This window comes from Pygocentrus nattereri, chromosome 4, assembly GCF_015220715.1.
Source record: "Pygocentrus nattereri isolate fPygNat1 chromosome 4, fPygNat1.pri, whole genome shotgun sequence".
Classification (NCBI taxonomy): Eukaryota; Metazoa; Chordata; class Actinopteri; order Characiformes; family Serrasalmidae; genus Pygocentrus; species Pygocentrus nattereri.
Window position 1 is genome coordinate 23,867,523 of NC_051214.1, and position 26,732 is coordinate 23,894,254.

A 26,732-nucleotide genomic window follows, 5' to 3' on the forward strand; every position below is an offset into this window, starting at 1 on the left:
GTAGAACTACAAAGTGCACCTATATAGTAAGTGGAGCTGATAAAATGGACAGTGAGCGTAGAAACAAGGAGGTGGTCAGAATGTTACGCCTGACTGGTTGATTTGTGTAGATTTAAAACCCAACTTCTTGCATACAAGTAATATTACCCATTCTTCTGTCTATTTTGAGATCTGTGCTTTTGTTTTAATATGCTTCTAATTTAATGTTTAAGATCTCCACTGAGGTTTGCATAAATGCCTGCTTTTAAAGACTAACCAAAACTTGGGTTCGCAAGTTATTAGCGAACCAAAGTCAATGTCAATGTTATGTTGTTAAAAATAACCCCATAATGGAATGTGACAGTTTATTACAGAGATTATTAGCTCTCTTTCAATGAGATTGCTAGTGTTGTGATCATGCGCACATCCATGCCAGATGGGAGGTGATACTATCTATGGCACCGTGCACTGTTAGAAATAAAGGTTCTGTTCAGGTACATTTTTCATTCATAAAGGTACAAACACTGTAAATGTTCCCTCAAAGGTACAGCAATGGTTTTAAGGTATGATTGTGCACCTCAAATCAGTTTTTCCAGGTGAAAAGTTCATATTTGTACCTTTTCAAATTCTAATGTTTTAAAACAGAACAGTAAAATAAAAGCCTGGAGGCGAGACGGGGTGTGGCGTCAGTACAGCTTAGAAAATACCATTTCGGTGGATTATTGTTCAGTTATGTTCCCTGACTAGAGGTATGGAGATGTACCCTTGAGGGTCCCACCCCAGTGACAAGAGGGGAACTGCCCCGGTGAAAGTTTAGTACCTTTATTTCTAATAGTGTTCCTGAATAGTGAAATGAGACTTGTGATACAAACCCACAAACTCTGTTTTCACTGCAAAGCGAGCAGAGATGACCTGAAACTACTATACACACCTAACAAAAGGCTACACATACAGGGGGTTCAAGCCCCCCCTGAGGCCGGGGATCTATCTGCACACATGTCTGCTTGCAACAGTTCAGGTCCATCTGTCAAAACAGATGATAATACTGAATGTGTTTCCATCTCTGGTGAATATTTAGAATGTGTAACATGCTGAGAGGATGGTCAGGTGGTTAAGGATCTCAGCTGGGGGGGTCGATTTTCAAAATTTCAAGTGTGTCTTTAAGGGATTTGAGCAAAATAGTCGATATCTACATTGCTGCTCTTCTGCTTAAAATGGCAGTTGTGCCCTTGAGTATCCATCGAAAACTGATATTATACAAGGTTATTGTAATACACTATGGAGCCCTATAATAGTCTACAAGTGAGTCACTTCAGTAAAAGCTTTAACCCAGTTATCTATCGCTAGGCCGAGGTGTGTGAGAAGAGTTTGTTCGAGGTCCTCCAGTCTGTGCTTGCCGGAGCTGATGGCTGCGTCCTAAGCTTTGGACAGAGAAAAGTGGGTAAGTGCCAAGCTGTATACTATATCAAAACCCTTTGCTGAAAGCTGCCCTCCAGTAACTTGATTTACTATGAAAGAACTGCCCTTTTCTCTGCTCTGTTTCCAAGACATACTGTTTGTGTTTAAGTGTTTAAGTGCTGTGCTTTCGACCTCTATTTCATCGTTCACCCTTTGGAGGAATAAAACTCGATTAATCAATTATATATTGCGAGTGTTTTTATAGCACTGTGTGCCACTCACCCTTTCAACACAAAGAGGCTGAGATTCAGCCGCCTTGCTTGCGAATGCCGATGGAAGTGACTTGGGGTGACTCTTAATGGATGTACGTTAATGTCGTCCTATCTTTGGGGTGGTCTCTATACCGGAGGTCGTCGGGGGTCATCCACTTAGCAGGTTATTAATAATTGTCCACCGAAAATTGTGAAAACAATTCGTCCTCGCAGCTTGGAGCATTACGTCATTGGCTGTTAACTAATTGAATTTTCTGCCCGCCTGTAAAAGCTCCTGGCTCACAGCCAGAGGTTATAAATCTTTTAAACTAGATTGCAGTCATGTATGAATAATAGTGGCTTGCATGTAATTGGAGGTGACATTGTATGGCATTTTTGTTTTATATCATATGTGAACTGAGTCCACAAAAGCAGAAGCCATAAACGTGTATTTTAGTGCCTTTTTGGAGCTTTTGAGACTCGAAATGGGCGAATTCAGAAATAGATGCTGAGATAACTGACAAATAATTTAAAAGATGGCCTGTGCTTCTGTCTTCTCCCACATTAAGAAGCCATCTCTCTCTCGCTCTCTCCGTTATTTGCAGGAACTTCTTACACAATGATCGGGCGTGATGATTGCTCACCGAGTCTTGGAATCATCCCTTGTGCCATCTCTTGGCTTTTCAAGCTCATTAACAAAAAGAAGGACAGGACGTGGGCAAATATCTCCGTTTCTGTGTCAGCTGTGGAGGTGTGCGCGGAGACTGAGGTCATCAGGGACTTACTGTCTGATGTTGAGTCAGGGGACTGCAAGGACACCCATAAGCCAAATGTTTACCTCCTGGACGACCCTGTCTGTGGAACACAGGTGGGGTTTCAAATGCAGTGACTGTTTGTGACTTAGTGGTGAGCAGTGACTGCTGGTCACTGTATTGGTACAATGTTTTTTAAAGCGATGCTTTTTAATAGCTTACACACAATAGCATCACATCTGAGAGCCTGTTCCAGCTACAGCAATAAAGCAATGCAATTAGATATCTAGCTAGCTCAGGGGTCGCAACCCAAATGTTAAGAAGGGCCATTTTTGGGCTCCTGAGTGGCACAACCATCTAAGCATGGACCCTACCATTAGAGTCAGGGTGACCAGACGTCCCGGACATGTCCTACTTTTGAGACCTAAAAAAAATGTCCGGGTGAATTTCAAAATCGTCCGGATTTTGTTCGTCGGCCTCAAACTAAATACATGTCGAGTGCTCTGTGATTAGAATTCCCGCTCCGCTCCGCTCCATTCCAGGTTTCTCTGTGTCGCAAATTAGCCACGCCCTTCTCCTCAAATCCATCTACTTTGCATTGAGTGTGTGTGAAGAAGAAAGGGTGGGCTTGCCGGTCTCCCCCCCGAGCGTTTACACGCGAAAGCACGTGTGTGTCCGCCGGTTCTGCGGCAATGCCGAAACGAAAGTACGTTTACGGAGGAGTTAAAGAAAAATCCCCGTTCCAGGGTCGTGATCCGTATGAGGCGGAGTGCTTGACGTGTAAGGCGGGCACTTATGTGTCTGGCAAATAAAGTTCCAGCGACCTGCAGGTGCAGTCAATTCAACAAAGCAGAAAGCAGCCGGGGCGAGAGCTCTTCGGCTAAAGTCACAGAAGGCAGACAGTGTAGCCGTCACTGCAGCAGAAGGCAGCTTTGCTTTTCATACAGTTAAGCACCACGAAAGCTGCAGGTCAATGGACTTGTTAAGGAAGGCTTTCACAGACTCCCCAACAGCTCAAACATTCTCAGCCACTGTAAATTCCCTGATAGCCCCCCATTCTGTTGACGTTGCTTTAGAAGCACTTCAAGGTATTCCCTACTGTGGTTGTCTCCACTGATGGCAGCAACCATGGAGCAGTAAAACGGTTCCCTCTGCTGATCCAGTATTACGAGAATGGTGGTGTGCAAAGCAAATGAATTGAAATCAAAAGCACCCCAAATGAATCAGCTGACACCATTGCTCAGTACATAAAAGACACACAGCAAAAGAAGGGTTTTACCTGTGGCACATGCATTCACTGATGTCAGTGTTTCAGTCCAATATTCAAGAGATGGAGAGGGAGGATAACTCTGTTGTGGAGGTGAAGAGGATTCTGAACATGGTCCAGAGCTTGCTTCATGAGCGCAAGATGAACAACTTCATGCCTCTCAACGTCAAGAGTATGTTGGCTCAAAAGCAGAAGGATGAATATGGGCAAAGGTGTGACCATTTCAGGGCTCAGGTTCAGGGCCTGTACAGTTCATGTCTCGACTACCTTCAGAAATGGATGGCACCCATGGAGGAGTTCTCCACTTTTATGTGGATGGATCTGAGTGAAATTCCAGACTGGAATGATGTAGAGGCCTGCATCAAGAACCTGGCTGAAAAGGGAGTCGAAGTTGATGATGCAAAGTGCTTTGATCAGGTCACCAAGAAATCTCAAGAAATTCATTGAGAAAAATGGTGCAGAATTCAATGATCTACAAGCACATCAGAGGTGGAACAAATTATTTGAAAGGTCAAAAAGTGTTGATTTTCATTCAGAGCTGCTCAAGATGGTACAGTTTTTTTTGCCATACCTGCCCACGATGCAAATGTGGAGCGCATCTTTTCACTGATGTAAGCGCAGTGGACGAAGGAGAGGAATCGCATGTCTGTGGATTCACTGAAAGGGATTTTGTGCACCCAGTACAATTTCAGGAACATGACCTGCAAAGATTTTCATACCTACTTAATGGGTAAACTGTTGAAAGACATGCAGTCTTCTGACAAATACACCCCGCAAGAGGAGGAGGGCTGAAGAGGAGCCTTTTTTTTCAGGACTGAAGAGGAGCCTTTTCTTTTTTTTTATCATTCTTTTTTTTACTTAGTCTATCACTTAATTATTGCACTCAAAAAATGTCAGTGTATGTTTTTGTTGGTGTACATATGTTTTATATTTTTACACAGACCATGTCATTTCAATGCCCCCCCCCCAAAAAAAAAGGTGTCCTCCTTTTCAGAAACCCAAATCTGGTCACCCTATTAGAGTTTGATCCCTGGTGATGCCACAGCCACAGGGAGCCACAACATTTCATGTCCATTTTATTGAAGTAACATTTCACCATCTTGGCTGTAAATGTGTATCAGTATGTGTTAATGTCCTAGTATAGGCTAAAAAATATATTGCAAATCAAGACTTACTTTGCTCTGATTTAAGCTTTAGCTCAGCTATAGCTGCTTTTTTCGCATCTCTGGCAGGAAACTTTCCGCAAAAGTAGAGCAGTTTCTTATAAAATGCCTCTTAACATTTGACTTTTTATGAGGCTGAAGTCAGCTTCTTGTTCGCCAGATTCTTGTTCAAGTTTACTTGTTCCACCTTAAATGGTGCCTGAGGCACCATTAAACATATCAGGAAAATATTCAGAGTGCTTATGAATGCAAATAAGTCAGTTCGTCTCCAAATTATCAGTGTTTGTCTTATATATATATATAATATAATATATATATAATATTATATAATATATAATATATAATACAAATAATATATATATAATACTATATAATATATAATATATATAATACAAATATATTATATTTGTATTATATATATATCATTATGACATGTCAGAAACATTAATGCATAACATATGACGGACTGCCAGTAAATTTAGAGATGCGTGCATAATTCATGTATGTCCTCATGCATTTGAATATTTATAAAGAACCAAACATCATTTAAAATTAATTAGATCCTCATGAATGTATGTATTACCACCAATTTAAAAAGCCTTCTTAATTAATGGTAATTACATTGTCAAAATTTCATTTCAGCTCCGCAACAACAGTGTGCTAAGTGCTCCTACAGCAGAGAGAGCAGCTTTTCTACTGGATGCAGCCCTGGCCTCTCGGAGCTCAGGCGTGACAGGGTGCAGAGAAGCATTCCAGCATCATTGCCACATGTTCTACACCCTTCACATCTGCCAGCAACACATAGAGAGCAGCAGCAAGTCTGGAAGTTAGTAGCATTGCTTATGTCACTTCCACTTCTCCATGCAGACAAATGACAGTCTGATTATAATTATAATCTGAAACTCAAACTCTGTATAATTATTGGTTATTTGATTCTTTTTAAAGAGACTATCTGTGGACAATTAACCATTCTATTGCTCTATGTGTTTCTCTCAAAACCTTTCCCAGTGAATGTGGACCAAAGCAAGCTGAGCCTAATTGACTTAGGTAGCTGTACAAGAGAGAGGAATAAGAACAATACAGCTGTCTGTCTTGTTGACCTTGGAAATGTCATTATGGCCAAGTTGAACAGGCATAAACATGTTCCCAACAAGTATGTTAGCAAATATTTTATTCACTTAAAGAAATCTCATGCTTTATTAACCTTATATGGCAAACAAGATTTGTTAGCAACCTTTTGCGTTGTTTTTTGTTACAGGGGAAGCAAACTGGCCATGCTGATGCAAGAGTCTCTGAACAACGTCAACTGCTGCACTGCCATCATAGCCCATGTTTCCACTTCACTTGAAGACATCTCAGAGACTCTCTGCACCATCCAGATCGTGTCTCAGATTCGAAGATTACAGAAGAAGACAAGGGTGCGTCCTTTAATGTTTCTTAAGACATAAAGGCCTGCATTATTTTCGTATATGTTATATATTTTTCAGTGTCAAAAAAAGCAGGAAACGTATTACACGTAATACACGTATAACGTAATAAACGTATAACGTAATACAAAAAATTACATGAAAGCCTCCAACACTAAGCATTTATTTTGTCTGCTCTTTACTTTTGTGCTTTGGTCACCCTAAATACTGCAACTTTAACTTTTCCATCCTTACAATTTTAAAACCAACAAGTTACAGCTATATTCTGCAAAAAAAGGCTGTTCCGAAAGGTACCGCTGACATCGTGTTCCCCTTGAAAGAGACATAAACATTTGTACAAGAAACTACTCAAACACACCGAAGCTACCTTGCAAATTTCTTTCTCGTGTATCTATAATGACTAAAGGCAATATTTCTGAGGAGATAAGATAATAAACAATACACACGTGTAGAGAAGGGGAAAGCCAAAGGAAAATAAGTGGAAAAAAAGCACTGAAATTCACAAAACTTATGACAAAAGAATCAAATCAATTTATTTACACAGGTGCGATAGTGAGTATCTTAGGTGCATAGCCCTGTAACGAGGAGCGAGGTAGCGGACGCATGTGTGTAAGCGACTTTTATTGAGGGCAAATCCAAAATCAGGGTCGTAACGGTCCAGGGTCATTGAGCCAATACGGAAAGATTGGGGTTCAGACGTGACAAATAACAGACTCAAACCAAAACAGTGCTTCAAACAGCACAAACACAATGAGCAAACAACGACCAGCGAAAACAAAGGGCAAACACAGGGCTTAAATACACAGGGATAACGAGGGACAGGTGAAAACAATCAGGGGCGGAGTTACAAAACCAAAACAAAAACGCACATGGACAGGACTGGGAGGGGCCAATTGTGACAAGCCCTCTCCTGTGCATATATATACATATAAAATGATCAGGCATAACATTCTGACCACCTCCTTGTTTCTACACTCATTGTCCATTTCATCAGCTCCACTTACTCTATAGGAGCACTTTGTAGTTCTACAGTTACAGACTGTAGTCCATCTGTTTCTCTGATACTTTGTTAGCCCCCTTTTACCCTGTTCTTCAGTGGTCAGGACCCCCATGGACCCTCACAGAGCAGGTACTATTTGGGTGGTGGAACATTCTCAGCACTGCAGTAATGCTGATCTGCGCAACACACACTAAGTTTTAGTGAATCAGACACAGCAGTGCTGCTGGAGTTTTTAAACACCTCAGTGTCGCTGCTGGACTGAGAATAGTCCACCAACCAAAAATATCCAGCCAAAAGTGTCCTGTGACCACTGATGAAGGACTACAGGATGACCAACACAAACTGTGCAGCAGCAGATGAGCTAATGTCTCTGACTTTACATCTACAAGGTGGACTGACAAGGTGGGAGTGTCTAATAGAGTGGACAGTGAGTGGACACAGTGTTTAAAAACTCCAGAAGCACTACTGTGTCTGATCCACTCATACCAGTACAACACACACTAAGACACCACCACCACATCAGTGTTACTGCACTGCTGAGAATGATCCACCACCCAAATAGTACCTGCTCTGTGAGGGTCCATGGGGGTCCTTTTGTCTGTTTTCAGTTTTTGACATAATTTGAAAGTACCCATGGTCCCATATACTTCAATCAGGCATAACTTTATGACCACCTCCTTGTTTCTACACTCATTGTCCATTTTATCAGCTCCACTTACTCTATATGTGCACTTTGTAGTTCTACAGTTACAGACTGTAGTCCATCTGTTTCACTGATACTTTGTTACCCTGTTCTTCAGTGGTCAGGACCCCCATGGACCCTCACAGAGCAGGTACTATTTGGGTGGTGGATCATTCTTATCACTACAGTAACACTGATGTGGTGGTGATGTGTTGGTGTGTTGTGCTGGTATGAGCGGATCAGACAGAACAGTGCTGCTGGAGTTTTTATACACTGTCCACTCTATTAGACACTCCTACCTTGTCAGTCCACCTTGTAGATGTAAAGTCAGAGACGACAGCTCATCTGCTGCTGCACAGTTTGTGTTGGTCATCCTCTAGTCCTTCATCAGTGGTCACAGGACGCTGTTGGCTGGATATTTTTGGTCAGTGGACTATTCTCAGTCCAGCAATGACACTGAGTGGTTAAAATCTCCAGCAGCACTGCTGTGTCTGATCCACTCAGACCAGCGCAACACGCACACACTAACACCACTGCAGTGCAGAGAATGATCCACCACCCAAATAACACCTACTCTGTGAGGGTCTATAGGGGTCCTGACCACTGAAGAACAGGAGAAAAGGCTAACAAAGTATCAGAGAAACAGATGGACTACAGTCTGTAACTGTAGAACTACAAAGTGCTCTTATACAGTAAGTGGAGCTGAAAAAATGGACAATGAGCATAGAAACAATGAGTTGGTCACAATGTTATGCTGGATCGGTGTAATGATTAAAGGAGATGTTTCTGAGAAGATTAGATATTAAACAATACACACGTTAATGGAAGGGAAAAGTCAAAGGGGAATAAGTGGAAAAAAGCACTGGAATATATATATATATATATATATATATATATATATATACACACAAACACACACCATATTGCCAAAAGTATTCACTCACCCATCCAATGAATTCAGGTGTTCGAATCATTTCCATGGCCACAGGTGTATAAAACCAAGCACCTAGGCCTGCAGACTGCTTCTACAAACATTAGTGAAAAAATGGGAAAAATGGGTCGCTGTCAGGAGCTCAATGAATTCCAGCGTGGTACTGTGATAGGACGCCACCTATGGAACAAGTCAGCCTGGGAGTAGCTTGGGGTCGCTGGGAATGAGCTGGAGGAAGTTGCAGGGGACAGGGTCATCTGGGATTCTCTGCTCTCTCAACTGCTACCACAACCCTATCTGGATTAAGCAGTCAACGACGATGATGATGATGATGATTTTATATATATATATATATATATATATATATGAATGAAATAATTAAACATATACGTGCATATTAGAGTTTAAATATATACATGTATGCACAATTAACACACTAATATACACCAATTTCCAATGTACAGTTTGGCACAGTAATAAGAAATGAAATAAAGACTATGATATGTACAGTTGTACACATTTCTGTATGTGCAGTTTGTAAGTCTGAGGTAGATATATGAGATGCTAATTTGCTAGATAGAAGTTACAGTAAGATCAGAGTGAGTCTGTTTGAGGTGTGGATGAGGTGTAGATTGTCCATGGAGATCATCATGATGATGATTCAGAGCTGTAGTGACAGGCCCATTGACCGATACACCAGCACTACTTGTTGTTCAGCAGCCTGATGGCCTGGGGGAACTTTCAGTTCTTATGGGACTCCTAACAACCATGCAAGACCTGGTAGACCACCATCTTTGAAACATAGCAGAAAATCAAGCTACATTCTTACATCAGATCTGAAAAAATCTAGATGTCACTGTGAGAAGCTCAACCCTGTGGGTCTGAAACAACATGTATCTCTCAAGAAACCCTTAGGACTTGCACTAAATATCAAATGTAGACATGCAAGATATGGAGTAAGATTGTATGGATTGATCAGTGTAAATTTTTTGGTAAATGTTTGCAGTGTTTTTCCTTGACCCTGAAAAATGTACATATACTTCATTGCTGTTTTGACTTTTCAAGTCATTCTCTTCAAAAAACACACTGATATTAATGTTCCTTTCATTATTAGAAATCTTCTTCAAGCTCACCTGGAGGGAGAAGCTCAGGAAAAGAAAAAGTGAACAACTCTACCAGGCTAAGAGCATTTCGCTCTGCAAGTACATTAGACCACGATCTCTCTTCACTTAACCTTTTTGATGATTTGGAGGACCACTCTAGGAGTGACAAATCAAGTGACACTGTCATTTGTGTGGATCCAAATGGCTGTGTCCTTGTTGATGAAGAAGTCAAGGGGAGTCAAGAGTTTGTGCCAATAATTCCCTCTTTACAAAGGAATAAGATTGACTTGAAGGGGTCTTCCATTTTAAAGCGTTGTGAACTATTAAAGCCCATTTCTCCCTGTACACTGAAAAAGGAGACAAAAAAGCAGTCCAGTCAACAAAAAACATCAGAATCCAATATACCTGATTTAGAGTGTCTCAAATGCAACACCTTTGCTGAACTGCAGAATCGACTGGGATGTATAGATGGAAGCGATACAGTTGGCATGTATTCTTGCAAAGAACAGACTACAAATACAAATACTGTGACCAAATCCGAACCTCTCTTAAGCAAAGCTACCAAGATCTCTACTGGACAACCAGAGATTCAAGGATCTTCAAATAAAAACGAGAGTAATGAGAAGGAAATGCGACATCCTCTTCAGAGAGATACACCTGTGAAGAAAATTGAAGAAATACCTTGTAGGCATGCTGGTCAAGCCAAAATTGCTAAAAAAATTATCTTTTCTTCACCGAGACTTGACATTGTTAGTAGCTCTGTGCAAGATGAACAAGCAACTGGATCCCACAGCCTTGCTGAATCAATGGACATGCTAGTGGAAGGAAGGTCATCAGACAACTTCACCATGCCCTCTGAGGTTCGGATCTCACCTGTGGGTAAAAGTTCATCCTCTTCCTTCTCTGTTGGCCTGGGATCCCCAGTATCACTTCCTATTACCTTAGGTGAAGGTATTCCGCAATTTCCCATAGAGAACCAAAGGCAAATGAAGGCCACTATCACCGTGACAGTTCAGCAGCCGCTGGATCTGAATGGACATGATGAGCTTATATATTCTGTGGTTGAGGAAGTAACAATCAATAGGGCAGTTAATAAAGACAAGGCTGCACAAGCAGCTGGTATAACTGACTCCCATTCTCTTGAAAGTTTGCCATCAGGCTCTCAACCTGTGAGGATCATAAGTAGTGTAGGAGAGGAGAAAACTGCAGATAACTCTGCATCTCAAGTTCAAGCTTTAGGTCAATCCTGTGAGGCCTCATTGGTATTACCTGCAGTTCAAAACCTTGTGGTCAGCTCACAGGTCGATGACGCGTCTTCTCCTGTTGCTATGTCAGAAAAGTCACAAAATATCGAAAAGGATGTCTCTGAGGCTACGTTTGCCTCCACTTCTGAACATGAGGTCCTGAGATTCAAGGAGTACTCATGTGACAATGGACCAGAGCAGAAAGTTACTAAAAGAAAGTGTAATCAAGGTATCGGCCAGCTTTCTAGAGAGATAAATGGTGACTTTTCTCCAGTGCATCAAAGGATATTAGCTGATTTTAGTATGGAAATACCAGAAAATCTAGCCAGTAGTTACTCAGCCCTTGGAAAGAGCAAATGTACAAGAGACCTGTACAGTCTAGACAAGCAGTATGATTCCCAGGACTCTCTTTATCACTGTATGAATCCCTTTAGCCCAAGATCAACACTAGAAAGGAAACAACGCCATGTCCAGCTAGGTCACATGGAATGGGGAGAAGATAGTGAATCAATGTCTTCAGGTCAAGTATCAGATAGGAATAGAGCCACTAAGAAAAAGCAAAGACATGTACAACCTACAGCAACCCGCTGTCAAGAGTGTGACCGACCAAATTCAGACAATATGCTCAACAAGACTAACCCTAAATCCCCTGTTGAAGAAAGCAGTAAGTTGTTCAGTGCAAAGTTGGAGCAGTTAGCAAACAGACAACGATCCCTAGGTAGATCACGTTTAGAGAGCTCTGATTTACGATTCTTTGAGGAAAGTAATATTGTGTTCACTCAGGGATCTTCAGCAAGATTGGGAAGTTTTTGTACCTCACCAAGAGTCAGTAAAAGACATCTCGAGCAAGGGCATTGCATGACTTTAGACTCTAAAGCAAGTTTGGATGGAGATTATGCATTGGCACAGGTGAAAAGTGCGACTTCAACTGGTTTGAGTGACGTTTTTGATGATGACCTTACTGTGTCCCGGACTGGTCGCAGCTTCAGGAGAGTTCCAAGGTTTTTCCCCATGTATGATGCTATTGGAAGTGGCACAAGCCGTCAGTCCAAACCAATTCAATCAAAAATATCAACTGAAAGCAAACTGTCCAGTCCAAAAGTCTGCAAGATATCAGAAACTTGCCCCAAGAATTCATGTTCATCCCCCAAATCTGCCAGACACTCAATCAATAGAAGTTCAAGCCTCTCTCCTGATGGGCTCTCCATAAAACAGATTTCATGGTCCACTCAGTCTTTATCTCGAAAGCAGGGGAAAGCTTCTGTCTCATTTAAATCTCCCAGCAGAGTGCTGAATGGACGGATTGAGCTTCTTAGAGCAAGTGGAGACTCTCTCTCAAGCTCTAGCCTAGGTAGTCTGGAAATTGATGAACTTAAAGTGTCAAAAACAAAAATGAAAGGGCTGACTCACACTTTACCATCACCGTACAGTAGGATCACAGCCCCACGTAAACCCAGCCACTGCAGTGGGCATGCCAGTGATAACACCAGTGTCCTAAGTGGGGAACTTCCCCCTGCCATGTGTAAGACAGCCTTGCTATACAACCGCAACAGTGTGCTCAGTAGTGGCTATGAGAGCATGATGAGGGACAGTGAAGCCACATGCAGTAGCACTTCAATACATGACTCCATTAGCGATCAGAGCTGCTTCTTCAATACTGCAAAGGGTGCCAGAAGCTCTAAGAAAAGGAATAATATAGGTAAATTATCTACGGAGTGAAAGCCTTTATTCTCAAGATGCTAGTTGGAGTTCATTTAAAGTGCTTTTTTCATTTATTATTTTTTGGGTTACTTTTTTTCATTCATAGGATCCTATCAGAGGCGTCCATCGCAGGACACCCTCTTGTCTTTAAGGAGGTCTGGAAGTGGTTCCAAAATACGCTGGGTAGATCGGAGTAACTCAGATTCATATGAAATTAAGGTCTATGAGATTGACAATGTGGATGGCTTGCAGAAGAGAGGAAAGGCAGGAAACAAGGTAACATTCAGGCTAAAAATGTAAAATTGGCTGTCATGTGATGAATCTATCCATATGGCGCTTTGCTAATGCCATGAACTGGCAACTATAAATACCCCCTGAGAAGGTGATGATGAATTCGATGTATGGCCAAATTTTAGTGCTGGAATGGCCAAAGAAGTCAGTTTCCATTTCAGTTCAAATCTGGCAAATATTTTACTTGGCTATGGTTAATCGAGCATCTCCCTTATGTTGGCCATGCTGTCAGAGTGTGGTCTGCTTCAGTGCCAAGCTGAAATTCCTGGAGCATCGACAACAGAGGATTGCAGAGGTGAGGGACAAGTACAATGCCCTAAAGAGAGAGCTGGAACTAGCCAAACAGCATCTCATGGTGGACCCAGGAAAATGGACTCGTGAGTGTGAGTGTTGATGTGTCATTTTAGAATTCCATTTTGTTTACGTTTGTGTTTCATTTACCGATTAGCTGTGAAAATGTGTTTAACAATTACTACCTGTCATTATGTATACTAAAACATATTGTCACTGTTGGAACAAAACCTCATATCTTCAGAATGGAAACTTTGCAAGTGAGGGAAAAAGTTAATGTAACAAGAATTTTTTTCCAAGGAACTTCAGACCAATTCTGATTGGTCCATTAATCATGAAATTTCAACATAATGCAAAGAGTAGCTCTTGGTTAGCTCATTCTCAGATTACGCCAAAAATTATACCTATTGTCAGAAGTTCTGGTGTGTTTTACAGCTAACCATAGCCAAGACCGCCTACTTTGACAGGAAGGGGTGGTTTGACTGTCATACTTAAGAACCAACCATAGACTGGCCTTTAGCAAAAAAACCTGTGGGAAACAAATTTGTATGTGTGTTGGACGAAACATAAGGATGTCTTGCTTAAGAGCTAATAATTGCTTGAAATGCCCAGTTCCATTTCTCATTTTTACCCTTACCCCTTGTTCTCAAGTGTCACCTTGCTTCTTGGAACTGAGTTGAAATCTTGCCCCACGAAATGGGACCCTCAAATAAAAAAAAGAACATTCCTTCATTAACAGGCTATTAGCACTGTTCTGTATAGCAGAGGAGGGTATAGTTCAGCAACCTCACTGCTGGGCTTTAGTTACATTTAGAGCATCATATGCTTTTAAAGAGGGGGGCTGCAAGACTTATTTATTATTGCCCACCCTTTAATTCTACGGTGATATGAAGCTAAAGTCAGCTATTTTCCAGCTTCTTCACCTAAAAAAATCAAAGAACTATGCTGATGTCTCAGTTGCTAGCTAGCTAAATTTCCCATTCCACTTTAAATGGAACAGCAGGTGTATTCTGGTGCCTCAGGCATCAAAAGTACTGCACTATTTAAGGAGGAAGAGGACTTGTATTTTTTATGCTTGTTATGAAGAAAGGACTATAATTGAAACAACAGTACACTAAGATAATACAATGGTTATCATAATTATTAAGAGAGAAAATTCTTACATACGTGCGTTACATCTGTGCGGTCTCTTCGCAGCCATCTTGCCGATTTTTCTTTTTTTCTTGTAACACGGTTTGGAGTGTGTCTCTGAAAAACCTCTGTTTGGAGGGTAATGTAGCCCTAACACTTCACCCTACCTCTCTATCTCAACAAAAATCAGGACACCTTATCACTAGATGTGGACACGTAAAATGAAGGGGTAGGTTTAAGTGGCTAATGTCTAATTCTACATGTGAGTTATATCTCCCCCAAACCTCACAGTACTACCAATGCTGGGTGTGTGAAGGCTAGTTCTTCCTGTGTCACGTGAAGCACCATGTTTTTGAACTGCCACTAATGTAACATCGTTCCACAGCTGAACTTGCTTGGAGAAGAACGCTGACTGTCAATCCTTTTACATTATCCAACAGATGTCCGCATTGGCTGGCATCTTGCTGAGTGATGTGGGGAGAAGAAGGGCCATCTCTTCCTGCAGAGAGAGGCTTATTATGCTCTTTTAGACTCCCGGCAACAAATGGCTGTGGCATTGCTAGAGATCAAACTTGTGATTTCCCAATGATAAGGCAATGCTTGAGCCACTTGGGAGCCTCCTCAAAGAAAAAAATTGATGCAGAGAGCTTTAAATCTAGCGACTAGATCTACATCTATCTCCTAAAGGCTTGTGTTGTCACTGTGTGCAAAGCATGTTTTCCGTTGGAATGATAAAACCCACTTCGCATTAAAGTGCATGGACATTGATGTGCAGGTAGCCAATCAGAATGGAACCGACAAAATCCTGATAGTTGAGGCCAACTTAGCTTGCTATAAATATTAGACTCTCCATGTATGTGTGGGTGGAGCTTCTGAAGCTGAGACTCTTATTACTCTGACTTGGGCAAGTGTGTACTTTTTAATAATTTGCTTGTTTAATTACACTGTAAACAATAACATTAGAACTAGAACATCTAGAGTTGTGTGTGTGAGTGGAAGATGTATATCCTTTTAACTAAAGGGGGTTGCTGCTTTTGTTAATGATTTCATTTTGTAATTCATTTTTGCTCTGGACTTTACAGTTGATCTCTGGCAAACCTTTGAAGTGGACTCCTTGGAACACTTAGAGGCACTAGAGTTGGTCACAGAGCGGCTCGAGAGCCAAGTGAGCCGCTGCAAGGCACTTGTCATGATGGTTACCTCTTTTGATGCCACACCAAAGCGCAGGCAAAAGAAACGCTGCCGGCCAACTGTGGAATATAAAGGGTTCATAGGGATATAGCACTGAATAGTGTGCCACATGACACCTTGGCAAGTGAAATTATCTTAAGTCTAGTCAATAAAGCAACATTTCTCATTTTGAGATTTTTGTGAGCTTATTATAAGATTATTTACCTTATTTATATTCCTTTTTACTGTGATTTTAGTCTAAATATCTCACTATATTGGCAGAAAATTCAAAGATATTAAAAAGGCAAAAAATACCTGCCAACATAGTTAGAATTTTAAGTGATACTTTTTTGATCCCACAACCAGGGAAATTCCACCTCCGCATTTAACCCATCCGTGAAGTGAAACACCACATACACACTAGTGAACACACACACTAGGGGCAGTGAGCACACACTTGCCCGGTGTATAGAAGTGAGTTAAATAAGCCTACAACAATCTCAAAATGAAAAGTATTAGATGCATAGACTAGAATTTCACTTGGCGAGATGTCATTTTTTGCAGTGTACAGCATGTTTCAATTAAAATCTATTTCTTTTTGATAATGTACAGAACTGTTATTGATGCAACACTATCAAACATGCCTCTAAATTACCATAAATGTCCTTAGGTTGAGTTCATTGGTGCTAATCAGATCTGAACAACAAATTGCTGTTTTGGCGACAGCTTAGGCTTGGATATGGGTCAGAGCAACATATTGGAGTGCGGCGCTACAAATGAACTTGACAGATGGAGGTCCTGAGTCAAGCTGACCAATAAAATGAGTTTACAAATGCCTCAGCTCCTGAGCTGCCGCCACAGCCACACTAACAACATTACTAACATTGAATTACTATGACGATGCATCCTTGTCTGTTACCTAAAGGGCAACCAAGGCTGATGGTCAACAGAAATGTCTGTACGAGGCTTTTATAAAATGCAAATTCACTTTTCGAAGAAATGTTTTATGTTAATGTTTTCAAAGCAAAATATCTTACTGGTCTTATTCATTACATGTGGACATTACATGTAAAGCAAATGTAGATGTACTGTAGCAATCCCTTGATCAGTCTTATATACACTAATAAACAACGTAGTAAACACATCTCAGCATTGGCTCATACAGACTCACTTCATTTCTGTGAATACTAAGAGTTGGACTTCTTTTCATTAAAATGCTTCATTGATTCATTCATTTTGTTGCTTCATTAACCAGTTTTGCATGTGTGGTTTACAGTTAATACAGAAAAGTTATGACAGAAATGTTGAGAAATGTTATTTTTAACTGTCAAAGTTCACTGTAAACTTCTTCCAACATACAGAATGACTCAACTGACCAGCTTGTTGTGCTGTCAAAGGGAATATTACTCATCTGAGGCGAGGTTAGGGAAGGCAGCTGTATGGAGTTCACTCAGGAGAACTAAAGGTCTGTTGTAAAGTAAGAGTCATTACAGCACTCATTAAGACCCTACAGTTGCTTTTCTTCTAGAGCAGCCTTTGTCCCTTTCTGCTCCAGTTCCTACATTTGGGCTCATTTAGCATTTTCCCCCTGGGCTAACAGTGAACTGCAGATGTGAGCATATATTATTCTTTTCCTCTCCTGTACTTTAAATCCAGAGAGACACAGATTAAGTTAAAAGGTTCTTTGCATGGTCACATTGCTTTTCAGATTGATGGAGAATGTGTTGTGTATGGTTCTAAGTAGAACCTTTTTGAAAACGGTTTTATATAGTACCAAAAAGGGTTCCTCTGTTACAGGGGTCTTTAATTAAAATTCAGTAAGGTCCGGTCAGAGAAAATTTCCTCAAGCAAAGGTCGGAACATCATCATGTCTAACTTGCATTATGATTCAGTGCCATATACTGTTTACTGAAGTAGCCTAGTAGGAATATCAACATCTTATACAGTCGACAACTGAATATCAAATTAAATAAATTACAATTCAGTCATCAGTGGTTAGTGTAGTGTAGTGGGTAACACCTCTGCTTCCTACACTGTAGATGAGTTAAATCCCTCACCAGGGCAAGCACCCAACACTATACCAATAAGAGTCCTTGGGCAAGACTCCCAACACCACCTTGGCCTACCGGTGTAAAATCAGCACATTGTAAGTTGCTCTGGATAAGAGCGTCTGCAAAATGCTGTAAATGTAAATATTTCAGAAGTTTTGACTCTGAAATGAAATAATTCTCCATAGTTTATCAGTTATAGGTCCAGGTCCGCCTGTTAGTGACCTCTGCTCTATTACTATAAGCTCGATCTTGTAATGACAGCAGAACCCTTTTCAAAAAGGTTGTTTAGAACCATATACAACACATTCACCATTCTTTGAGTGTTCATGTTTCTACTAAGAACCCTTGAAGAAACGTATTTGTAAGAGTGTATTGTTACGATGTCAAGTAACAATAGAAGAACGCTGTTTGGTGCTATATGGAACCGTTTTCAAAAAGGTCCAAGTAGAACTATATAACACATTCTCCATCAATCTGAAAAACCATTTTGCTGTGCAAAGAACTATTTAAGCAAGAAATGGTTCTAAATAGGACTCATGGATCTAAATAGAAACATTGCCTTTAATAAAGAATATTTGAAGAATCATCTTTTTTAAGAGTGCATAATAAAGTGAGTTTATAAAGTAATGGATTTTTTCCCCATTTGCCTTTATTACCAGTTACAGACCCTCCACAAATGGCTTTGTTGCCCTCAGATATTTCTTTACTGAAGGGATTTATCATCTGATCAATTTCTCTGTCATATATTGTTTCCTGGTTTCAGTGGTTTATTTTAGGGGTTTTTCATTTGGTGACATGTTTGCAGTAATGGGACACTGAAATATCCCAATTAAGGTGCAGAAGTGTGAGCACAAGGATAAACCCCTTTTTCAAACTGTGTGTTTAGGTCTACATTTAATTGTTGCTTTTTAGGCCCTTAGGTGGGTGGTTGGTGAGTAGATGTGTGGTCACCTTGGTCCTGAGATCTATCTTCCTGCAGATTGTAGTTCCTACACCTGCTACAGAGAATGAACTTCTTCAGAAGAAAGGCCACCTGGGGAAAACTGTTTTGTGATCATCAAATACAATGTTTGTGTACCATACTATATCACAAATCCTCACAGCAATGTATTAACATCTAGTGCAGCAAAAGGAGACAAACTATCTTTGATTTCAGAAGAAAGTTGGATAAGTAGGTGCCTGCAAACATTTTGACACTGAGATTAAACACCAAAGGTCAGTATTTAACCTAGTGTATGATTGCAGAAGTGAATGGTTCTATTAGTCTACATCATCAGCAGCTCATCGTCTGAAAGACATCAGCGAATGGTGGTGGTCCTCAAAAGCACTAAGCTCCCTCTGCCTAATGAAGACATTTACTGATATACTCATTAGGTGCTTTATTGGACATACTTAACTTATTTGTACTGCTTGTAGGTGTACAATTGATGACTATATTTGGTCATTTTCAATGTACCATTTACATAAGGCATTCTTTAGTCCTTGCTGTGGACTGTCTGACTGCATGATCACTTGTGGCTGGATAATTTTGGTTGGAAGGCTACTCTGTCAGTTGTATGATGGCTCTTTCCATTGGTGGACTCATTTTAGGGGGATTGTGGGCCACACCACCACAGGCCACACCAACCCTGAAAATATAACACTGCAGACATGCATGTGTGCATCCTAAATGCTAAGTGCCAGCTTTTACAGTTTAAATGTATTTTTAATGTTATTTTCAATTAAATTTTTAATTAAAAAATCCAGTAGGATTAATTAACTGAAATAACAAAAGCCCTGGGGAGACACGGCTGGTTTGTTGGTAGGGGTATGGGGATGGGGACACAGGGCTGGTTCACTGGTAGGGATGTAGAGATGGGGAGACAGGGCTGGTTCATTGGTAGGGATGTGGAGATGGGGAGAGGACTGCCTCATTGGTAGGGATGTGGAGATGGGGAGACAGGGCTGGTTCATTGGTAGGGATGTGGAGATGGGGAGAGGACTGGCTCATTGGTAGGGATGTGGAGATGGGGAGACAGGGCTGGTTCATTGGTAGGGATGTGGAGATGGGGAGAGGACTGGCTCATTGGTAGGGATGTGGAGATGGGGAGACAGCGCTGGTTCATTGGTAGGGATGTGGAGATGGGGAGAGGACTGCCTCATTGGTAGGGATGTGGAGATGGGGAGACAGGGCTGGTTCATTGGTAGGGATGTGGAGATGGGGAGACAGGGCTGGCTCATTTGTAGGGATGTGGAGATGGGGAGAGGACTGGCTCATTGGTAGGGATGTGGAGATGGGGAGAGGACTGGCTCATTGGTAGGGATGTGGAGATGGGGAGACAGGGCTGGTTCATTGGTAGGGATGTGGAGATGGGGAGACAGGGCTGGTTCATTGCTAGGGATGTGGAGATGGGGAGAGGACTGGATCATTGGTAGGGATGCGGAGATGGGGAGACAGGGCTGGTTCATTGGTAGGGATGTGGGGATGGGGAGACAGGGCTGGTTCATTGGTAGGGATGTGGGATGGGGAGAGGACTGGCTCATTGGTAGGTATGTGGGGATGGGGAGCCAGGGCTGGTTCATAGTGCCCCTGGGTGGACCTGATAGAGGGGATCTGATAAATTCCGCAGCCACAGTTACATGGTACATCGTAGGTGTCTCTAATAAAATGGTCAATGAATGAAGGGCCATGTATATAAAACTAATAAACTGGTAAATCTGTCTAAATACTTTGGGTGGCTCAGGTCATTCAGTGTATGGAAGTAATTCCTGCAAGTCTTCAACCAGTCTGCTCTTGTTTCTGCAGTCTTTTATGCCGTGTTATGCTGGAATAATGGCATAATCATTATTGAAACCAGCAAGATCGATAAACAGATTAAGAAGGCTGTCTCCATCCACAGAGCCAGACCACATTCACTGGAGGCTGGGGCAGAAAGAAGGACACTCAATAATTTTGACTCAGCACATTTTGGCCAAACAGAAAAGCAAGGAGTCCTATGTGAGATCATGCCTATCTACAAGTATTGGAATCTAATGAGTCATCCTGCAGCTATTGTCCTTCATTTAGACTGAATGGTGCTGGAAATATGATAAAGACATCACCAATGACCAGAAGTGGACAAAGTACACAAACCATGTACCTGAGTTAAAGTAGAGACACCCAAGGTAAAATATTACTCCAGTAAAAGTAGAAGTTCCTCCCTTTAGACCTCCACTTGAGTAAAAGTACTAAAGTATCAAAAATAAAAGATTCATTATGGCTCTGATGTCCTGTTATCATTTTATAACAAGACTCGCTTCATGAACTCATTTTAGGTGAAAGTCCTCCAGTGTCTCTCTTGGTAAACCAGTCTTTTAATAGAACGTCATTAATTAGTGACGCTGACGTCTATTAAAATGATCATAAGCACAAAACACTGAAGGTAAACAGTTTCCATCAGGGAGAACCGAGTGGCTCTGAAATCACTTTTTACAAACAAGCAAAGTTTCAGTTTAAGATTTATTTACAACTTAGTTCCAAGTTTAAGTTTAATAAAAACTGGCTTTAAACTCAGGATCACAAATGAGTTTCCTTTACTATGTTGATCTGTAGGTCTCTGTTCATAAACATAAACCAGCCCAAACTAATTTACTATAAAATGAAATGGTGTTTGTATAAATTCAGAAAAAAGCCGCATCAGTCACGACTGCATATGTGGACATATTTCTATGTTGTGCTCTATTTACACAAAGTTAGGTTAGTTCATCATTTATGTTGAAGCGACTCTCGAAATTTTACGCTGATGCGCTGACGTTGAACCGTGTGCTGCACTGGGTCGGTATGACCAACAGGTCAAAACAAGCTCTAAACAGAGTGACCGCTGTGCCCTGATTGGTGCTCTGACTTTGCACTTCTTTTGTTTTGACATGTTACGTTTTTATACACACAGAAACTGAAAGGAACGACAGATTTCTCAAAATGTAGTGGAGGAAAAAGTCAGATATTAGACTTTGAAATGTAGTGGAGTAAAGTACAGATACACGAAAAAACTACTTAAGTACAGAAACTATTTACATTTACTTTGTTACTGTCCACCACCGTTGATGACTAAGCTTGAAGAATAAAATCAAGCAGAAATGAATCACATGCCACATTTATTTTTTCACTTCTTTATTGCTTGTTGTATGTAGATGAACAATACAGCCGTTAAAATTAAGCACGTAGTTCATTGATATTGTGTATTATTATTGTGTTTACCTTAGAACATAGAACCTTAAGACAAAGTGAATGCAAAAGTAACATCGAAAATATCACAGGTGTTGAGAAAGGGCCCTTCAGCCCTCTGTGGAGCTCCTCATCCGCTTCCCACTAACTGGGTTTGACTGTCAGTGCGCCAGTGAACCAGAAGGTGGCACTAACACACCCCCATGACCAGCAGCATAAGGAGAAAGGACCGCCCACTGACAGCCTGGAAAACATCTGCACAGCTGTGAAGGCTGATTCCAGGTCAGTGTGCTGCTTTACAGCCGTGGAGACAGAGAACAAGTGGATTACAGGCGATCAGACACCGAGCAGAGCACCTTTCCTGACACCGGCTCGTGGTTTAAACGTGAGTAGCTCATCGCTGCACTGGACGCCGCGCCTGAGGGAGACCTGGCTGTTTATGTGGGTGTCAGGGTGTAGAGATGTTGGCTAGGCTTAGTGAACAGTATGTCTAGGCAGTTGTCTAAACGTGGAGAGAAAATGGCTGTAAATTGCTCTGGGAGTCAACAGAGAACACGTGAGCAGCTGTTTCTGCTTCACTGTAATGACGCTCAGTTCAGCAGTCCTCCTCCTCCTCCTCCTCCTCCTCCCTGAGAGCTCTGGCAGCCCTGCTCTCGGTCACTACAGCCGTGTATTTAGAGGAACCTGCTCCAGATTCACAGTATTTTAAGCTGTGCAGCCGAATAAAGAAGCAACCTGATGAAACTGCGTGAGAAGACTGCGTGAGAAGATTTCTGTGTTTCTGCTCCAGCCTCTAAATTCAGAAGGTGCTAATGCAGGAGGCTGTGATGTTCAGGGCTGCTCTGATGTCGATATCCGATGTCTTTCATGTAGGACAGAATGAGACACAGCTTAACACTTTTCGATTTGGGCTAAATCATTTGAAAAATATTTGGGCAAGACTAACATATGATTAACACAGATTACCACCGTATGCAATAGTTTGTGTATCCCTAGTCAAATGAAAATAGGTGAACACGTCCTCTACAGACAAGACACCTCTGTGCATTTTAATGTACAGTTGTTGTTTTTGTCCCAGAATTTAACATAAAAAAAACAAAAAAAAATAAATACATACATATACATATATCACTGCTGTCAGAACAAAACCTCGTATCTCCATTTTTGTCAATTTTCAGTTTTTGACATAATTTGAATATACATGTTTTTCTTTATATTGTGTGTAAATTTCTTAATGAACAGACCAACAGAAATGGCCCAAGATTATTTGGAAAAAAGTCTGGTTCCACTGACTTACATTAAAAGTAAACTATGTTTTTTCCTTCTCCTGTAAAGTTACCACATTTTGGAGATATGAAGTTTTGATCCGACAGCAGCGATATATATATATATATTTTTTTTTTCTTTTCCCAATTGGTATTTTTATGAGCAGAAATAAATAAGCGTGGTATCAGGCCGATACCAGATACCAGTATTGTATCCCTAGTGTGGACTTTGGGAGGCTTAGTTGTAGCGCCACAATCTAGTTATTTTTTTTTTGCCACCAAGACAAGATTAATTTAATATAACAGGGGTATTTCATTTAAATTCAGTAAGGTCCAGCTCGAGAAAATTTCATCAAGCAAAGGACTGGAACGTCATAATGTCTACCTTGCATTATGATTCAGTGCCATATACTGTTTACTGAAGTAGCCTAGTAGGAATATCAACATCAACATTATAGTCACCAACTGAATGTCAAATCAAATAAAGTACAACTCAGTCATATTTCAACAACATTTATTGTCAGTTTTCTCTTTTTAGAGCAGACAATGTGAAATAACTTCCCTCTGGCTCACTTTCTTCTCTGACTGCTGTTTCTCGCCTCATCCCTCCCCTGTGTGTGCGTCACTCACTCGAGTCTCAGCGCTCATCGTAATAGACAGATCTGACTGAGTAGCGTCAAGTGTGATATTTACAATGCATGTGATTGGTCTGTGAGTTTCCTGGCTAAGAGCGTACCGTAATGACTAGAAAAGTTACATTGATTAAAATGGGACCACTTTGTCCAAAATTAAATAATTCTGCACAGTTTATCAGTTCTAGGTCCAGGTCTGGATAGGACAGTGTCTGGGTCCAGATGCGGACTGCGGTCCACCTATTAATGACCTCTGTAATATAGGACTGTATTCTGTGACAACTCAGTATCCTCCATGGTTCATCTGATTATTGTGGACATTCAGCAGTTGTACTACATTTAATTCATCATCAAATATCACTCTGTAATATCGGTCAAATCCAAATGTCCGTCCGATGCCCACATGACAGTGATATCATCATGCATAATCTGCAAACATAAACTCTAGTGAGTGATTAAAATAAATATATACATTTACATAATTGCCTAATACACTTTGTAAAAGTGGAATATTTTAGCTAGCCCAACAATATAAAACATTTCTATAAAGTATAAAGCCTTTTTTCATAAGAAGTTCTTTGGTTCCTTTAATGCTGTGACATTTGTTGCTAAGCTGTGGGTTTTCATTAACACTGTGGTTCTCTCACTCTTTTATATTACAGTTCAGCAGCTGGTCAAAAGCCTCTCTGGAGCTCAGGTATGTCTCAGAACAATCCAAACATGGTCCAAGCTGCAAGATTCCCTAAAGCTTTGTATCACTGTTATTGGAAGAAAACCTCGTAACTCCAGAATGACAACTTTACACGTAAAGGAAAAACCTACTTTACTTTTAATGTAAGTCAATGGAACCAGACTTTTTCCAAGTAGTTTTGGGTAATTTCTGATGGTCCATTCATATTGAAATTTGCACACAATGTATAGGACACTGGGTATTTTTAAATGATGTCAAAAACTGAAAAACATCAAAAATGGAGTTATATGGTTTTCTTCCAACAACAGCGATATGCAGAATTAGACTACGTGGCGTTCTGCAGCTGCCAGTGAAGTACTGGCATTAACTTTAAGGGAAGTTAACAATCATCCTTATCAGACTAATTATGTGGTTGTAGAAGATCACAACTCCTAGCAGCCTTCTGTGTTAAATCCTCAGTGAGACTGGGTGTGCGGCAATGACAGGTCTTGCGTGCAAAGCCCTTGGATTAAATCAAATACCAATGTGTAGGTGCTTGAACTGGTGATTAAAGCCCTTTGAATGTATTGCCATTTTAGATTACATGCTTAAAGAGGTACTCCAAAACAAAAAAATTAACCTTTGCTTCATCTGTTGTAAACATGCCTGTTCATGCCTAGTAGACTCTGGTCTCTCGAGATTTTCCGGTTTAAAGGAACAAGATATAGTGGCATGTAGTAGTGAGGCTGCAGATTGCAGTCAGCTGAATACACCTCCCTCACCCCTCCCTTTCCAAGCTGTTCACAGCAACGCTGACAACAATCTCACTTAGCTAGTAGCTAACGAAAAGGCACAGAGAAAGACTGCGGTGGATCATCAATAATTTGGAGACAAATGGACTTATTTGCATTTCTGATCAATCCAGCTGGTTTCCTTATATGTTTAATTTGTAGTGAGAAACTGTCAAACACTAAAAAGTCGTGAGACTGAAGTCAGTTTCTCAATCACCAGCTTCTTATTCAAATTCTCAAATGGTGCAATAGTTGGCTACATAATTAGCGACATTCTAGTACCTTAGGCACCATTTAAGGTGGACCTGGAAAATTCAAACAAAAAGCTGGCAAAGCAGAAGCTGACTTCAGTTTTGCAAAAAGTTGAGTGTAATTGGATATAACAAAGTAGTCAATGTGCAGCTTGTATAGCAGTGTAGATTTACTGTCCTCTGAAAAAACTGGAAACACACATGAGTCCACCTCACAGTGAACATGTCCAAATTGTGCTCAAAGTGTCAATATTTGGGGACCTAGGACCTAGTCCTAGTCTACAGCGTATAAAGCAGGGGTGTTACCCACTACACTATACCAAACCCAAGTAGTCTTAGAAAAGGTCAGCTGTTATTGCATGAACAATAAAGGACACGTCCACCAAACGTCCATCAAACGTGGTCTCATGGCATACTGTTGTCGCAAGAAAACAGTCTTATTTTATATAAATAGCCCACTACAGTCCCCTATAGACTGTCTACAGATGTTCAGATTATTAACAAACTATCTGGGTTGAGGTTAAGGTTAGTGTTAGGATTAGAGCAGGTTTAGCATTAAAGTAAATTGTGGTCAGTTTAGTGGATATTTAGTTGAATGTAACTTGAAACTAAATGAACTATCTACAAAGCATGTAAAGTGGACCATGTATCTCCAAAATTCTCTTTACAGGAGAAGAGAGGCCAGATAGGTGATATTCTAGAAGATGCAGATGTCCACACTTATCTCAGTATTCTTTTACTCAATTAGGTATTGAAATAAAGCATGTAGAGTTATATGTTAAAATGGCTGTTTCTTTTTTTCTACTAATTTCTATTTACTTAATTTCTATTTTAAAGTGGGTAGAAGTGTGTTCTCTGTATAGGATGCATTAAGTTATTTACATTTCAAACAAAACATGCCGTCTAACATGTCGGGGTGCCCAGACTTTTTTACGTACATAAAAATCTATGTCTTCACCTCAAAGTCCATGTCGTCACCCACATTTAGTCCAAAATTTCTCATGGCTGCTACTAGATCATGTCTGGCCCAGTGAGACGATGATGAATCGTGCTTAATATGACCCGGAACTAATGAGATGAAAAAGATCAATTTTGATTACTTTAATAT

The 26,732-nt window shown here is 40.7% G+C and overlaps 2 protein-coding genes across 4 annotated transcripts in view; both read left to right on the forward strand.

Annotated features, from left to right (window-relative positions):
• Window positions 1-17,013, forward strand: part of kif26bb (kinesin family member 26Bb) — a 45,548-nt gene extending 28,535 nt beyond the window's left edge. The window contains exons 7-15 of one of the 3 annotated variants that reach the window (XM_037538033.1): window positions 1,327-1,420; window positions 2,234-2,496; window positions 5,453-5,636; window positions 5,819-5,963; window positions 6,069-6,228; window positions 9,965-12,896; window positions 13,005-13,174; window positions 13,422-13,566; window positions 15,694-17,013. In XM_037538033.1, coding sequence (XP_037393930.1) covers window positions 1,327-1,420; window positions 2,234-2,496; window positions 5,453-5,636; window positions 5,819-5,963; window positions 6,069-6,228; window positions 9,965-12,896; window positions 13,005-13,174; window positions 13,422-13,566; window positions 15,694-15,893 — 4,293 coding nt within the window. In that variant the 3' untranslated portion in view covers window positions 15,894-17,013. Of the gene's footprint in view, window positions 1-1,326; window positions 1,421-2,233; window positions 2,497-5,452; window positions 5,637-5,818; window positions 5,964-6,068; window positions 6,229-9,964; window positions 12,897-13,004; window positions 13,175-13,421; window positions 13,573-15,051 lie in introns of all 3 variants that reach the window. The other 2 variants (XM_037538034.1, XM_037538032.1) reach the window with 2 other exon arrangements.
• Window positions 17,014-22,248: 5,235 nt separating this feature from the next.
• The window catches only part of cnstb (consortin, connexin sorting protein b), a 29,963-nt gene continuing 25,479 nt past the window's right edge, over window positions 22,249-26,732 (forward strand). Inside the window, exons 1-2 of the mRNA XM_017718481.2 lie at window positions 22,249-22,400; window positions 24,575-24,609. The gene's annotated coding sequence lies outside the window, so the exon portion shown is untranslated. The remainder of the gene's footprint in view (window positions 22,401-24,574; window positions 24,610-26,732) is intronic.